This window comes from Podarcis melisellensis (genome assembly GCF_964234715.1).
Source record: "Podarcis melisellensis genome assembly, chromosome: 4".
Taxonomy (NCBI): Eukaryota; Metazoa; Chordata; class Lepidosauria; order Squamata; family Lacertidae; genus Podarcis; species Podarcis melisellensis.
In genome coordinates, this window is record NC_138531.1 from 39,867,529 (window position 1) to 39,884,837 (window position 17,309).

Here is a 17,309-nt window from a genome sequence, read left to right on the forward strand (position 1 = left end):
TCATTGGATAAGGACGTCATTGGTTCACTTGAATTCTATCTCATGCTGCTTTATAACATGCCACTTATATCTACAGTGGTACCTCGGGTTACATACACTTCAGGTTACATACGCTTCAGGTTACAGACTCTGCTTACCCAGAAATAGTACCTCGGGTTAAGAACTTTGCTTCAGGATGAGAACAGAAATTGTGCTCCGGTGGCGCGGCAGCAGCAGGAGGCCCCATTAGCTAAAGTGGTGCTTCAGGTTAAGAACAGTTTCAGGTTAAGAACGGACCTCCAGAACGAATTAAGTACGTAACCAGAGGTACCACTGGCAAATGAAAAATTCCCTATCAATATATTCTCCAGCAAATTTAACTCATATCCGTTTTCCCCAATAATTTCCCAGTTAACCATCTGTATACCAAACTAGAAACCTTACTAGGTGCACCCATTGCCTACTCTCATATTCCTGCTCACTTCCTACAATCCACTTGTGCAACACCAGCCCCTCCAACGTGCCACTTCTTCCTTTGTGTTCCTGTGCTCATCTTCTTTCTGTACAAATATATCTCCAGCCAGAGGTTACTGGGCCTGGAGCAACTCCAACCCACTTTTCTGTTTCAACAATCCCAATTAGGATGTGAGCCGTACTTTGTGATACCCTAAATCTTGGCTCTTTCCAGGCTTACTACGAACAATGAACACACACACACATAATCTGATGTTTTCCACTTCAACACACTCTGATGACCTACATTTGCTGTTTATGAAACACTAGTTACACGTAACAACTAGTTAATTAATCGAAAGATGCAGCCAGCCACTTCAACAGGACATGGATGAGCATCCACTTCAACAGGACATGGATGAGCATCCTTATGCACTTCCTCACCAGCAGTATTTTTAATCTGCTCTTTAGCCAAAAAGACTACAATAAACACAGATACTCTCTTCCCATATTCTAAAAGGCACAACTCAAAAGGAAAAAGGCATGAAGAGGAAGCAAATTTCTGATATCTCCCTCTGCTGGAGCCTGACAGAAAATTTGCTTTTACAAATGGATCCGAATTAAAGTGACTCCCATTATTGTTATATACTATCACAAGGTTATCTTCAGGGGAGATAACTTTCTACAAGCATTGTATTCAAAACTGTTTATATATTTTCCTATTATTTCTGATGTGTTTATGTGTTTATGCATCATTACCCCAGGGTTTATATAATGCACTTTACCTCAGAGCAATATCTATAGGATCTCACATTACGCTTTAGATATGATCAACTGGGTATTTGCATACCTGTAACAGGTGGCGCTGTGGGTTAAAGCCTCAGCGCCTAGGACTGGCTGATCGAAAGGTCGGCGGTTCGAATCCCTGCTGCGGGGTGCGCTCCCGCTGCTCGGTCCCAGCGCCTGCCAACCTAGCAGTTCGAAAGCACCCCCGGGTGCAAGTAGATAAATAGGGACCGCTTACCCGCGGGAAGGTAAACGGCGTTTCCGTGTGCAGCTCTGGCTCGCCAGAGCAGCGATGTCACACTGGCCACGTGACCCGGAAGTGTCTCCGGACAGCGCTGGCCCCTGGCCTCTTAAGTGAGATGGGCGCACAACCCCAGAGTCTGTCAAGACTGGCCCGTACGGGCAGGGGTACCTTTACCTTTACCTTTTAACTGAATTATTTTAATGATTGTGTAGATGTAGCAGCAAAACCTCTTAGCAAAGCAAAATGATAAAATGTCGTGCATGTGCCAATCCAAAGAATCATACTGAACCCAAAACGATATACACTATTTTAATTATATATCTTCTTAGAGTTATCTGCAGCACACACCCTTTTTGCCCCTAAGGGTTATTTGGACCTTTTCCATTCTTGGCAGTTAAAGGATGGCAACTTTATCCATCCTTATCAGACTTCAGAGAGCAAGCTTTTGGAAACCACACCCTAAGATGTATTTAATTTTAGCGTGTATTCAACTGACTTCTTTCTTGCCCCCAAAAAACATTTTTTTAAACTTTCCTTCCAGTTGCATGTGGATAAGTCACATGAACGGTGTAAAGAAACCCCCCTTTTTCTAGCCCATTTGAAAGTGGCTTTTATTCTGACTTTACTGGAGACAGTTTTCAGTGAGGACAAAATTCAATTAAACAGTGCTTCATGCCGTCTGTGAGCGTCTGACACAAGATGGTGTGAATGTCACCGTGACTGTGGAGAAATCAGCTGAGTGGCTGTGTGGCGAACAAGCACGTGCAGCTTCTTGTACTGGAAATTTGCCTCAAGGCCCAATCGGCCAAGTAAAATCTACCCTTCTGTATCTAGGTATTTTAGTATAAAAATGGTCTCTGACTTTGGTCTGATGGCCTCCAAGTGGATGAGGATTGTTGATACAGCACCTATGTGTGTATGGATGCAGCTTGCTGGTTCAGTGGCAGTGACTCTAATGACTGGCATTAAGGTGAGGCAAGTTATTCTGTACAGTGGTACCTCGGGTTACATACGCTTCAGGTTACATACACTTAAGGTCACAGACTCCGCTAACCCAGAAATAGTACCTCGGGTTAAGAACTTTGCTTCAGGATGAGAACAGAAATCGTGCTCCGGCGGCGCGGCGGCAGCAGGAGGCCCCATTAGCTAAAGTGGTGCTTCAGGTTAAGAACGGACCTCCGGAACGAATTAAGTACTTAACCCGAGGTACCATTGTACTTGTTAATGTTAATTACCAATTGTTAACCTTTTCTTTAATTGTCTTTTTACTGATAATTATGTGTTATTATGCTTAAGTTTATAACCTCCTTAACAAAACAATGAGATCATTTTATAGTGAATATGCTATTTTAAGTGCTTGGGCCCCAAGCCATTTAGGGTTTTGTATGCTAGTACTAACAGCTTGTCTCAGGTCCAGTAGCTCATTGGCAGCAAAGCAGCACTTTTAGGATTGGTGACACACATTCACATCGTGTTGTCCAACTTAAGAACATAGTAGCCTCATTCTGCACAAGCTACAGTACCTGGACCATGTTTAAGGGTAGCCCCACATATAGCACATTACAGTATAGTATTTCAGGGAGAAGAGTATGGACAACAGAGACCAGGCTATACTCAGTGTTCAAAACTCCCATTGTTCTAGGTGCATTTTGCAACAGGGAACTTCATTAGCGTCAACAGTTTCTGAGCTCTGAGGCGCAGTACTGTGCCTAAGATTTCAGATTAAAACTTCAGAGTGGAAGGAAAGGAGGGCCTTTTTCTGCCTCCCCACTTCCAGCTACTCTCTGAAGACTGGAGATGAGACCCTCTTAAGAATATTAGGGGGGTGGGCAGGGAGATGACTGGACCATGTGAAAAATGAACATAATATCTTAGCTGCTGTTCATTCACTTTCAGCTTTGTATTCTTGTTATAAAAAAGCGCACCTAGACATTCTGTTGTTGCGCCCATAACCTAAGATTAAGGTTCCACTTAGCTCCTAGCTTTCATATCTCAGTTTCTAACATTGGCTATCCCAGTCCACAAATTACAAGCCAGCCTAAGATGGACCTAAACACTTAAAGTCACAGAAGCCTCTTAGGACTCCAGTGACAAGCTGGAACCCAGGAGTACTCCCAAACTATGCCCTGGCACGGTATCACCATCATATCAAGATTCAGCTTCAACTGATTATCCCTCTTCCAGCCCATCATGGTTTCCAGATGCTGGTCCGACACCTTCACAGCTTCTCCTAATTCAGATGGAGTGAAGAGATAAGAGCTGTGCACTGTGCTCCAAATTCTCAGATGGTAACTCACAGTGATTTTCTATAGATGTTGAGCAGCATAGAAGACAGAATGGAACCTAATACCCTTACAGCTCAAAAGCCACGAAGCTGAGCAACAGTCTCTTAGTACAAATAGCACTGCAGGTAGGAGCAGAACCGCCACAGTAATTCCAGAAGGACCTCATGGTCAACCGTGTCAAAAACCACTGAGAGGTCAAGGAAAAACTACAGGGAACCAACTCCCACTCCATCTGTCTTCCAATAAAGGCCATCAATCAGGGGGATCAAGGCTGCTTTAGTGCTAAATATGAACCTGAAACCGTATTGAGCCAGGTCTAGATAAACTGCTTCCTCAAGGCATACCTGTATCACTAGAGCATCTTGCCCAAGAAGAAAATATCAGGGACTAGGTGGTAGTTTTCTTAGACCTCTGGATCCTGAGAGGACTTTTTCAAGCAGGGCTGCACCACTGCCTCTTTCAATGACTCCCTTTCACAATGAGACATTAACCATTCCCTGCACCCATCGAGTCAGTCACTTACTTCTAGACTTTATCAGCCATGATGAGCAGGGATTGAGGGGGCATGTAGCTCCTCTCAAGGCTACAAGTCTCATGTTCACATCTTCCGTCTGCAACAACTGATGTTGAAACCACAAGCTGCAACTTAACAATTTTATCTTCAAAGTGCTTGGTAAATCTCTTGCAGCAGGCTATTGAGTGGTCTTTTATTAATGATCCAGCACTGGTCTGGACCAGCCAGTTAACCACTCACTCTGGAAGGCATAGAGCACACACTGGTTCTGGCAGCGACTGCTCCATCACACAACAACGAAGAAAATTAAAAAGAAAGCAGACCTTTAAAAAAAAAAGCCTGTCATACACATATCCTTTTTAGAAGCTGAAGAGAACAGGATGGGGCAGACTTTCCAAAAAGTTCCCACCCCATAAGCTAGCATCACCAGTAATGATTTGGGAGAAATGGCCTTGTGGGCCAAACTGGACCTTCTTGTGGGCCCAGATTAGGACCTTCTTGTGAGCCCACAGGCCGGAAGTTTCCCATCCCATGTTGTATAAAGAATGGATGTGGAACCCCCTACCCTGGATTTCCCTCACTGGGATATTCGTTTAAAGATTCCCTCACTCACAGCAAGGGGTCCCACAACCCACTAGAGCCCTCCTTATGGTCCTTGTCACCCTGGCTTGGCCGGCGCATTGAATTCTTGTCCTTTGACCTGCTAGAAGTTTATACAATTACATATTCCAAAGGATATATGAATTACCCTATGATGTTTAAAATAAATTGCTACAGACCACAAATTAAGTGTGGACATTCCAGCCAACAGATAATTAGTTGATTAACCACAAACAATTAAGGAAGGGATAGGTGGTTTCATTCTAAGATCCAAGCATCTGCTGACTCACATGACACATCTGACAATTACAACACAATCCCAACTATGTCTAGTCAAAAGCACACCCCAGTAAGTTCCCTGGGGCTTACTCTAGTTTAGGACTGCCGCCACAGATTAATTGTTCCAGGCTTAAAAGAGCACCAATAGAAGCTGCAATATGATGTTAGTCACTGGTGTCTGGAGCCTTTGTTGAATGCAATGATGCTGTGCACCTCAAAATTTGAACTTTGCCGATTCTTTCCTAATAGGCCATCTGAATCTAGAGATGCAGGCACACCTTCATTGTACATCATGACACATACATGGAATGGAAAGAGTTGGGAGTGGTGCTTAAGAACAGAAACACATGGGCAGGACATGGAGTTATGTTCTACTATATCTGCCAGTGCTCTGGATATCTAAACCAGGTATCTCCTATCATGAGTACAAATCTGATTATCTTAGACTGTTTACTATGGGTGATATCCAATATGAGTTATATTCAGAATAAATGACTGAAATCAATAACCTAAGTACAGATCTTCAGGGGTCTACTCTTAGTGAGACTTAGTATTATACATCTAATATTACTGTGTGCCATATTTAATCTTAAATATTATGTTCATTCCAGAAAACATGGTGTCGTGGTAACCAACTACAGAACTGCAATCATTACAAGATATGGTGCCAATCACATCCACCATTTTCATGCTCATTTATAGAATTCCTATAAGAAATGTTCACTGAAGGCACAGAACTGGAGGGCTCTGAGGTCAGATATTTCATGAAAAGTAGGTGAAAGCTTCCGTGCTATATTCTGGCACTGACCCAATTAAACTCTGTCCTATAGAATAAACCAGTAAATTTTATCCTTTTTAAAATAAAAAATAAAAGACAAAAACTAGAACTAAATGCCACCTTTATTCACTGCCATTCCCAATTACCTGAACAAAACAAAACCAGATTTTACAAGGCGAAATACCACAACACACTCAGATATGTTGTCTAAGAATGGTTTATTGGAGACTGATTGTTAATTTTAAAAATCTGTTCCTTTTTCTAATGGGATACTTACTAAATGGGATATTTATCACCAAGCAATTCAGTCCTAAAGTGCGGTCGTAAGCCAGGATAGGCAAGAATGTAGTTGACCACACTTTCCCAAGAATTATGTCCACATCCTCAACTTGCACAAACCAAAAGGTATCCACCAAATTTGGAGAAGAAAGAGCTGCAGCTACATCTGAGACAGGATCTCCAATCTGGATCCCTAAAACAATCCACAGCATCCCTTCCATACATTATTGAATCACCTTTACGATTAGGAAATGGACACCATTACGGATCATGTACATGTACATGTGATTTCATCCCCACCCCCCACCAATACATAAACTGCCAAAATTGCAAAATAAATTTCTGTTTTTCCCAGTTTAATGTATACTGTAGGTAGATTTTACAGTGGTGCCCCGCAAGACGAATGCCTCGCAAGACGAAAAACCCGCAAGACGAAAGGGTTTTTCGGTTTTTGCGACGCTTCGCTAGACGATTTTCCCTATGGGCTTGCATCGCAAGACGAAAGCCCATAGGGAAATCTCGGGGACCTTTTTTTAAATGCTGGCGGTGGGGAGCAAAGCCTTTTCCCCCCCCCTCCGGACTTCAGAAGAGGTCCAGGAAGGCCGGCGGGGGCGAAAGGCTTTGCTCCCCACCGCCAGCATTTTAAAAGCGGTCCGGGATAGCAGGGAAGCGCTTCCCGCTATCCCGGACGGCTTTTGAAGGCAGGCAGGGGGGGCAAAGACTTTTGCCCCCCCGCCCGCCTTGGGAAGAGGTCCAGGACCTCTTCCCAAGGCGGGCAGGGGGCAAAAGTCTTTGCCCCCCCTGCCTGCCTAACCGGGGGCTTTTAAATCGCCCCGGGACTGTCCGGGGCGATTTAAAAGCCCCCGGACGGCTTTTGAAGCCTCCCCCCGCCGCCCGGCTTCGGGGCATCGTCCCGATGCCGGGCAGCGGGGGGCGGCAAAGCCTCCCCCCGCCGCCCGGCATCGGAACGATGTCCCGAAGCTGGGCGGCGGGGCAGGAACGCCTCCCCCCGCCGCCCGGCTTCGGGGCATCGTCCCGATGCCAGGCGGCGGGGCGAGAAAGCCTCCCCCCGCCGCCTGGCATCGGAACGATGTCCCGAAGCCGAGCAGCGGGGCGGGAAAGCCTCCCCCCGCCGCCCGGCTTCGGGGCATTGTCCCGATGCCGGACGGCGGGGCAGGAACGCCTCCCCCCACCGCCCGGCTTCGGGGCATCGTCCCGATGCCGGGCGGCGGGGCGAGAAAGCCTCCCCCCGCTGCCCGGCATCGGAACGATGTCCCGAAGCCGAGCGGCGGGGCGGGAAAGCCTCCCCCCGCCGCCCGGCTTCGGGGCATTGTCCCGATGCCGGACGGCGGGGCAGGAACGCCTCCCCCCGCCGCCCGGCTTCGGGGCATCGTCCCGATGCCGGGCGGCGGGGCGAGAAAGCCTCCCCCCGCCGCCCGGCATCGGAACGATGTCCCGAAGCTGGGCGGCGGGGCAGGAACGCCTCCCCCCGCCGCCCGGCTTCGGGCCATCGTCCCGATACCAGGCGGCGGGGCGAGAAAGCCTCCCCCCGCCGCCCGGCATCGGAACGATGTCCCGAAGCCGAGCGGCGGGGCGGGAAAGCCTCCCCCCGCCGCCCGGCTTCGGGGCATTGTCCCGATGCCGGGCGGCGGGGCGGGAACGCCTCCCCCCGCCGCCCGGCTTCGGGGCATCGTCCCGATGCTGGGCGGCGGGGCGAGAAAGCCTCCCCCCGCCGCCCGGCATCGGAACGATGTCCCGAAGCCGAGCGGCGGGGCGGGAAAGCCTCCCCCCGCCGCCCGGCTTCGGGGCATTGTCCCGATGCCGGGCGGCGGGGCAGGAACGCCTCCCCCCGCTGCCCGGCTTCGGGGCATCGTCCCGATGCCGGGCGGCGGGGCGAGAAAGCCTCCCCCCCGCCGCCCGGCATCGGAACGATGTCCCGAAGCCCGGCGGCGGGGCCGCGAAGCCTGGGCGCGCTGGCAACTCTCCGCAAGGAGCGCTCCCGCTGCTTGCGGAGAGGTCCGCGAAGCCTGTCCTGGACCTCTTCTGAAGGCAGGCGGGGGGCAAAAGTCTTTGTCCCCCCTGCCTGCCTTCCCAGGGGCTTTTAAATCGCCCCGACAGCGGAGAAGTCCTCCGCTGTCCCGGGCGATTTTAAAATGCCGCCCGCCAGAAGAGGTCGGGGAAGGCGCTTTCCATAGGAACGCATTAATTGATTTTCAATGCATTCCTATGGAAAACCGTGCATCGCAAGACGAAAAACTCGCAAGACGAAGAGTCATGCGGAACGAATTAATTTCGTCTTGCAAGGCACCACTGTATAGTTGATAACAGGAAGAAATGACATTTTGTAGTGAAACAGTATGAATGTTGGACCCATCTGAGTTTGGCAGAGCAGGATGGAACTTAGGAACTAGCTTTTATATAGTGATTGCTTCTCTTGGCATGCCTTCATCCAAACATGCAATACTTCTGCCTGTTTGCATTAGAAGCCCCACTTCCTGAGTCTCCTGCAGTTGTTGCCTTTCCTTTAACCCTGTCAAACAACATCATGTCTCTCAGCATCATACTACCTTTGGAGCAGGCTTTGAGAATAAGCAAATAAATTCGTTAGCAAAGATTTGTTCTGTTGTAAATACATTTATCAATACAACAGATGGGGGTACAGAAATGCACAAGATGAATAACAGTTTATAACTGAAGATTAAAAAGTTTTCTTAGATCTTATTATCAGGAGATATCAGAAATGGAATGATGGAAAGGACAATATTCCTTCTAGGCCAGCAATAACTTTAGAATGAAGTATCCTAGCGCCCTAGGCCAATCATTAAGCTGCCTAGATTCAATGTACACACCCAGTTTATATAGCATACGCCCTATGAGAAATGTGGGGGTGTTTAGATGTAGAGGAGATAAACAGGGAGTAAATGGCAGCAGGCATCATCATGGTAACAAATCAGTGATATGCAGCCAACAATACAACAGTAGCAGTGTTCTTCATTGTCACAACAAACAGGTGTGTCGTTCTGAAGATTTAAAACATCATCACTAATAAGGTGCAGTTAATGCAGTAACCTGAAGCAGACCAGCAGTGGCGCCCACCCCACTCCCTCACAAATACTTACTTGACTCTCTTAACAGATCTCTGTGACCGTTCCTTCCCTCATCCCCATGCCTGATCTTCCTTTTCAGACATCATGATATATCGGAATGTTGTGATGTTTAGCTGCTGATATATCACAATGTTGAAAACCAGGTATCGCTCAGCCCAGTCTGTTTTTTAATATACCTAAAATCCTTTGCTTATTAGGAGCTACCCCACATTTTGTTCAAAAAATCGCTCTGCAGAGGTAACTACCATGGAGCTATAAAATTTTTCAAAAGTAGGGGGTCTGTGGCTTGGCCTTTGAAATATAGGGGGTCCTCAGTAAATAGCTAATTGGGAACCAGTGATATAGAGAATTCATTAAAAGTATCAGCTTAGTTTGTCCTGAATTCAGATTTGAAATTTGATATACTACTACCGGCCAATGAAGTCAATATACTTTGCTTAAAATATTATTTTACAAACTACAGGTAGCTGCCACCTACCTGTATTACCTACCTCTTCTGAAAACCATTTGTCTAAGTATCTTATTAGTTTCTAACATCCTGCTAAAATGCCAAAACTACATGGAATTGTGGTAAAATCAGTATGACTTAATAGTCATTTTATAACTCATTCTCTCTCTCTCTCTCTCTCTCTCTGCTTGAAACTCTTGTTCCCTCAGTAAATATGTTTGAAACTAAATATAGGCAGAGCAGCGGAAGAAAAAAACCCTTCTTCTAGGTTACTTAATTCCTTTGAAAGGATAGATGTTTTCAAGGGCTACAGGTGTGCTATCTAGTATGAAGCTATGCTAAGTGCATTGCTATGTCAGGGACTGACGGGGCTCTGAAGAGTGTGTGGCGGAGGCAGGGGACCGAGGGAGTGACCCCGGAGAGGGGACCAGTGACTTATAGAGTTTGACACCACCCGCAAGTAGGAGCCAGGGCATGGGGAGGAGGGAGCGTCGGAGGTGAAGGTGTTCAGGATGTGGCAGAAGAAGAGGCTGTTCAAGCGACAGATGGGTCGGGAGACTCCCCACCTTCCCCCAACCCACTGTCTCTGAGAACCAGGAGGTGCTTGAAGCAAGAAGAGAGGCAATGAGTTCTATGCAGAAGATGTCTCAGCTTGTCAGTGTACAACCCACCAGGTGAGGGAATATAAGCCAGCAGAGGGGCAGGGTCTCACTGTTGCTGCAACTGCACTGCAAGGAGCATATCTGTGAGGGGACAGTTGCTTGGTGGCTAGAGGCATGTTTGTGCATATGTGCTGTAGAAGTTGCTGTAAGTGCTTCTTTTATCAATATAAACTTAACTATCAGACATGGGCCTTCCAAAGCTGGCATGGGCCAGGGCATGCTGTGGCATTTCCTACTTACACCACAGATGTATTACAAGTATGAATGAGGGGAATCAGGAAAAACTTGTAATACTGCAGTGTGCCTGGTTACAAAGATTCTATATAGATCTGACAAAAGCGTGGGCTGCTGTTAAAAATATAACAAAGTTCTAGCAATATCCAGCTATTTCCTTATCCCAAAAACACCTATGAAAAGGGGAAAAAACAAAGCTTCTACAATACACCGGCAGGGTGAATCCAATTACCATATCTTCTTCTTTAAAAAAATAAACTTGAATGTTAAAAGTATGTAACACATCCAACATCTGTCAGCAAAGACAAATTTCATAATCAGGGCGGAGTGAGAGGTATAACAGGGTGGAGCGGGAGAGACATAAAAGGATGCCTCAGCCCTGAGCTTCTCACATTGCATTTGCAGAGCCTCTGCTTTTGGAGTATCAGGTAATTATGATTTATTTATTTTATGTCTTTTTGGATGTCTTCTATGAATGTCCTCAATTCCACTACTTTCAGAATGCATTGCACCGCAGTGTATAAAGAAAAATGTGTTTTTATCTTTCCAGGAAAAATATATTTCAGGAAAACATGATAAAGTTTTTCCACAGGAGAAAATACCGCAGCTTCTTACATGTCAGAAGTTTCACATATGATGTCAGTTAGCTTGCAATTAATGTTGTATGAGCAGAATTAGCAACTTAAGAGAAAATGGCTTCATTGTAATTGCTATATAAAACTACATTTTCCACATACCTATGTAGCTGTTGTATTAAATCAATGTATTTCCCCTCTACCAACTTCAAAATATGTTAACTTTGTTTGCTCTTTTACAGCTTTCGAATATACAAAAATATGGCAGAATTTAATAGCGACCAACTCTTAAGTCTCTTCACTCAGTATGCTATGAAAGAAGGTAGCAAGCATCTGCTTTCCATGGACGGACTTAAAAGTTTGATTCAGAGCCACTTCTCGAATGTTTTGGTAAGTCTTTCCAAATTGCACTGCCAATTACACTACATAACATTAATATTTACCGAAGCCTGCATCTAATTAGTGGTATTTTCCAAACAAATCCAATTCACTAAAGGACAAACAAGGGACATAGTCCAACGAAGCTCTGAAGAGTTTAAAACATGAGTGGACAGCAAGGGAGGGACAGCAATGTGGCAACAAAAGGCAACAAGGCAAAAAGAAATCTAGTACACTGACGCTTGAATGTTTGTCTTTACTTTACATGCTGAAAATATTGTTCAGAAAAACATTTGGCATATTTAGATTGTTTTTGTTGATCGCACTTGAAAAGTTTTAATTTAAATGAAATCATGTTTTCAAACATTGAAATCTCACTATCAAAATGTTTTTCAAACATTTTAATTAACATTTTAAGGGTTTCTTCAGACAAATATATGGGTTTGATTATACAAAACACTGGGCAATCTATGAATGTGTTATGGTGAAATTTTAGTTACTGCTAGAACCTTAAGTAGCTAGAGAAAAGGAAGTTGATTATAATATCAAATTTTGAAAACAAAATTATTATTTTAGCTGAAGTTAGTTGTTGGTTTTTGAGGCAAGAGTCCTCTCTAAGTTACTTACATAAAGAGTGCCACTGGATTACAGAATAGGTGGGGAAATTATAAATTGAGAACCACAATGGAAAGATGTCAAAGTCAGGACTTAGAACAACAGAAGGGTGCTCTAAGAATTACCTAGTGAACTTACTGAATATGCCAACAATATAAAGCCCTCAAAATTTTATTTCTCTTTTAATATGGTAGCATCCAGTTTTTAATATGGTAGCCTCCAGCAGGAATAATTTTTTTTAAAAAAAGCCAGACCCCCAAAGTGTTCAATGGATATAAACAGACTCTGTCAGAACAGGCCGAAACAAGAATGGGTTAATACGTGTGTATAGAGTAAATGTTAGCAAATTTGCTTAAGTTCTGTTTAAGATCATAATAAGCATTCCAGTGCCTTCTGAAACAGAGTCTAGTCCAGGCTTCCTCAAGCTCTGCCCTCCAGATGTTTCTGGCCTACAAGTCCCATGATCCCTAGCTAGCAGGACCAGTGGTCAGGGATGATGGGAATTGTAGTCTCAAAAACATCTGGAGGGCCGTGTTTGAGGAAGCCTGGTCTAGTCTATTCATTTCTGTGCAAAATGAAATCTAGAGAAAACTATGCACATTTAATAGGTACTTTAAAAAATATATGCTCCTTGCTAAAATGTAAGTGTTTCATTTAGGTATTTAGTGAAAGCTAATATTTGGGATAAATTGTACATAAAAGTATTTTTTATAATAGTTTTGGAACAAAAGATGAGTTCAGCAAGGACAGTGGGAATATACATTAAGGGAAAATCGCAGCTAAAAAAATTTAGCTCACCAGAGCTGTTAGGATCAGTACAATCTAGTGGCTAGAATGCTTGTTTTGTACAATGAAGAAATACATGTTCAGATACCCACTTAGGTGGGAAATCACTGTCTTTCAGCTTAATAGAAATATTAAAAGAAATAATAATACCCAGTAGATAAGAATGCCACAAAAAGAATGTGTCACATTCACAAACAGCATTTGCTAGCACAAAAGCTAAAATACTAAGAGATAAATGCGCTCTCTCAAACAACCACATAGCGTGCTAATAAAACAAAGTATGAGAAAAAGGGTGCAGCTGCACTTTTTTAAAAGTAGTGCGAAAGTAAATGCTTAAAATGCTAATATGCTCTGCAAAAGTAGACAGAACTATCTGCAAATGTATCTTATTTCTGTTAGTGTGCTTGGTACAGCTACTGAGAGTAGTGCAATCTTTGTGCCCCATGTAGAGTGGTGAGCAGAAGTCCTAACCCTCTCTCACAAGGCGCACAGCAGCATGGTCATGCCATTCACTTCAATGCAAAGTTCCTTCACACCTCCCAGCAACAGCCAAGAGATTGCTCTTTGTCCACAGATCTACTCTTGCTTTTCCCACAAACAGCCTACTTGGCAGCAGCCTGGGATTAAAAATAGTTGCCGAATGTTCTTGGGAAGCACTTGTTCAGTGAATGGCAGTGCTGTGATCCTGGTTGTGGCCTGGAACAAAAGCAGCTGGGCACAGAGACGCCATGTCTGGTTTCTATAACAATAACAAAATCCCAGCCACAGGCTAATGGAGGCCTACTAATATGGGTCTCATGTCAATCTTATGTCATCAGATTTTAACATTTGCCTTGCCGTTTCCCTAAATTAAAGACAGGTTTGGGCAGGACCAAAGCATACTTTGGCTGTGATGTTAAAGGCACAGCGAGTTAGGTTTGCCTTCCTGGCCTATTATACCTTTCTGTAGACTGTCTGTTCAGTACAAGAGGACTGCTAGAGGGAGAGTATAAAATGGTCACAGAGGCTGAGCCACTAAGTGTCAAGAGCAGAGCAGATTTTGCACCATAACAAAAGTTCAGTGGTTTAGCTTTCTAGCTTAACTGCTCCAAGTACAGTGCTTTGTCTTTTTTCCACAGATGTGAATGGTACTCAGTTAATTCACTGAGAGCCTTTGTGAACTAAGCCAGATCCTATCTGCCCCACTTCTTAACATCCCTTTACTCAAGCTACATATCTTGGTGTGATGCTAGAGTCAGTTATTATTGTTTTCGTTGGTATTTTAAGTTGTTACCCACCCTTCAACGCTAAGGTCACGGGGCGAGTCACAACTATTTGAAAAACAACTTTGAAAACAGTTAAATATAATTAATGGCTTTTGCATATATTGGTTAGCAAAGTATTTCAATTTTTGTTTTATAAATGTCTCCTTCTGTTTCAGTATTTAAGTTATGATTTAGGTATCTGTTTTGATATATTTTCATTTTATATTTCTATTATGCTTTGGGAAAATATTTATAAATATAAATATAAATATAAATAAATGAATATAAAAAATTGTATTTATATATTTTTATTTTGAAAGGCAGTGTTTGAAACCAATAAAAGCCTGTTATGTTGGATGTGAAGGGCAGTTACAGTTCTTTTCTAACCCCACTCTCCCAGTTCTCCATCACCTATCAATGAGGCCATTTGCTCAGGCCAAGTAAGGGACAGGGCAGGTCTGCTTTTTTACACCTGGTCCCACATCCTGTTTTCCCAAACCAAATGTAACTCCTGAGAGAAAGGCACTTGGAAGAGGAACACAGAATGGGGCTGATGGGGGAAAAAACAGTGTTCCAGAATTGTTCATAGGTGTACCCAACATAGACCCTGATAAAACTGTACAGCGCCTATAAGGAAATGAAAAGGCTTGCTCAAAACTGTGTATAGATAACCATGTTTCAAGGAAAAAGTTTAGCTTAAATATGTTCCATAACTCACTATTCTGAAAGTTATCGTATATAAAACTATTTTGCTTTCTTTTCCACTCCCTTACCACCACCCAAATAAAACTTACAGGGTTCAATGTCTCTCAACGATATATCCAAATACGCGGACTTGGATAAAGATGGAAAAATCAACTTTAATGACTTCAAGGCACTGATGAGCAAGTTAGGCAGTTTGGCAGGATTGTCTAATTTGGCTGGAATAACCGGTTTGCTCTCCTAAGGCATCCAATGAAGAGACGACAGACAGAAAGTACTTCCAAGATCCCCAAACCAACCTATTATGGACATTTACAATTATAGTTGTACAAAGAATCTCTCTAACCTAAATTTAATCATTGTGGAACGATGGATGTCATTGAATAAAAATCTACTTTATTTACTTTATTTGCTTTCAAACTATGCATGTATGATGACTGGTAAAACCATGCACAATCTTGCCCAGTAGATTTAAAGGGTTTACACAAAGCATATGCAACTGGACGAAGTCTATGGTTAATACTTCTTTTTACATATATCTAGTCCCTTTCCTAAAAAACTTTGCCCTTTTCACTGTTACATTACACTGAGTTGACATTTTATATGAGCTTTCTCTGCTATGGCTCTAAGGAGCACTGCCCCAACAGCTCAGTCTGCCCTCAGCCACCCACCTGTCATTTTGCTTACAACCAGTCTAGGACTGGGTCTGTCGGTCGCTGGTTCTGGCTCCACCAGCTGTTGGTCCCTCTGAATTCCATCCTATGGAATGCACCAATGGGTACCAACCACCACCAAATAATCCTGATTTTACTAGCCGGCTGTTTACAACTCTCCACTGTAAAATTCTCTGTTATTCATAACTTCTGGTTCTTGTTTTTTAGCTGGCTTTTGAATCCTAAAAATAGGAGTACATCTCCTAATGCAAAGGCTTTTTAGAGTCTGGGAGCTTGGCAAAAGCTATCTGAAAAGTCCAACCAGAGACATATTCTTTAATATGGGCTCTATTATCCTATACAGAACACTAGTCAGCTCTTGATCAATGCATGATAATGGTTAGGGTGTTTTTGACATTAAAGTAATTCCGTAATTATTCTGACCACGTGCAACTGCTAAAATTAGTACTGTTATTACTTCTTCATTTACTAATCCTCAAGATAATGATCTTTTTAAACAGATTTATCCAAAACCAATCAGCAATTTGCAAATGATTCACTTATTTGCTCTATGACCTCTGTTATGCAACCTCTTTAAAGTTTGATCAATTGCAATGGTGATATCCCATTAAATTTGTCTAATGGAAAGTCTCATTAACTGAGACCAGAGATCATCAGGGCAAAGAGCCAAAAATGTTTTCTCTGTTGGAGCTGAGCACCAGAACATACAAAATGGTATATTTCTTAATGTGCAATTATTTCTTTGGATATGAAGAAGATATGGGGAACATGTGTCCCTCTGAACTACAACTTCCAAAATCCCTCAACATTTGGGCAGGTTGGTGCTGGTTGGAAGAGATAGAAGTCTAGTAATATTTAGCAATATTTAGAGCGCCACAGATTTCCCACCCCCTGCTATAGAGGAACAAACGCTCAGCCTCTCTTAATGCCACTATGACTGACACAATTGTTAAGTAGCCAGCACAAAAGATCTATCAAAACCATAAGGGGAAATTCAATACTTACAACAGGATTCTTTGTGTTTGGGTTAAATTCTGTAGAATTTGCATCTGCAGAAAAAGAGCAACTACATTTTAAAATGTTAAAGACGGTTAAACGAAATATAGCACCTTTGTCATTTTGAAGGAGAGGTTTTTGGCACACATATCAGCAAAACGTTTGGGGGGATCATATGAATTTTAATATCCACAGAGAGACATATGTTCAAAATTACAGGACTTCACTTGTCCTTGTTTCAAGAAATAAAGATAAGCTAAAGGGCCAATATAAGGAGTACATCCACAGCAGAAGAATGAATATGAGGGTCAGGAAATGACAATTCTTTGTCCACCTGTCAAATTGGCATGGCAGGGAGATCTAGCCCATTGGCTAGCAAATGTCACCCATCCCTGCTTTAAATGAACAATTTTCATAGAAGGTAACACACCTTGCCAGTTTAGACAGTTTCTTGCAAACTCCACTACTGCCAGCTGCATCCCCAAGCAAACCCCTAGAAGAAACAGGAAAAAAGAATGAATGAGCACAAAAACTAAAACTTTTTATATTCTAGGCCATGACCCAGTTCATATTTATTGGCTTTTGAGAACTCAATTATGGGAAAGTGGGATTTAATATAAAAATGAAATCAAATGTGTTTGCCAAAAGATTTTTTCCATTAACTGCTGCAACATATCACTTCTCACTAACC

The 17,309-nt window shown here is 43.5% G+C and overlaps 1 protein-coding gene and 2 long non-coding RNA genes across 7 annotated transcripts in view; 1 reads left to right on the plus strand and 2 right to left on the minus strand.

Annotated features, from left to right (window-relative positions):
• CTPS2 (CTP synthase 2) overlaps positions 1 to 17,309 on the minus strand; it is a 69,951-nt gene that overhangs the window by 19,455 nt on the left and 33,187 nt on the right. For all 5 annotated transcript variants that reach the window (XM_081907611.1, XM_081907615.1, XM_081907612.1 and 2 more), the window contains 2 exons: positions 17,049 to 17,111; positions 16,628 to 16,671 (listed from right to left, as the gene is read on the minus strand). In XM_081907611.1, coding sequence (XP_081763737.1) covers positions 16,628 to 16,671; positions 17,049 to 17,111 — 107 coding nt within the window. The remainder of the gene's footprint in view (positions 1 to 16,627; positions 16,672 to 17,048; positions 17,112 to 17,309) is intronic.
• Positions 10,935 to 15,356, plus strand: LOC309367966. The gene is made up of 3 exons (XR_014167415.1): positions 10,935 to 11,076; positions 11,466 to 11,613; positions 15,043 to 15,356. It is a non-coding gene; the product is annotated as an uncharacterized lncRNA (long non-coding RNA).
• Positions 11,802 to 14,765, minus strand: LOC309367982. Its single transcript, XR_014167447.1, has 2 exons — positions 13,516 to 14,765; positions 11,802 to 13,093 (listed from the first exon to the last, which is right to left on the minus strand). It is a non-coding gene; the product is annotated as an uncharacterized lncRNA (long non-coding RNA).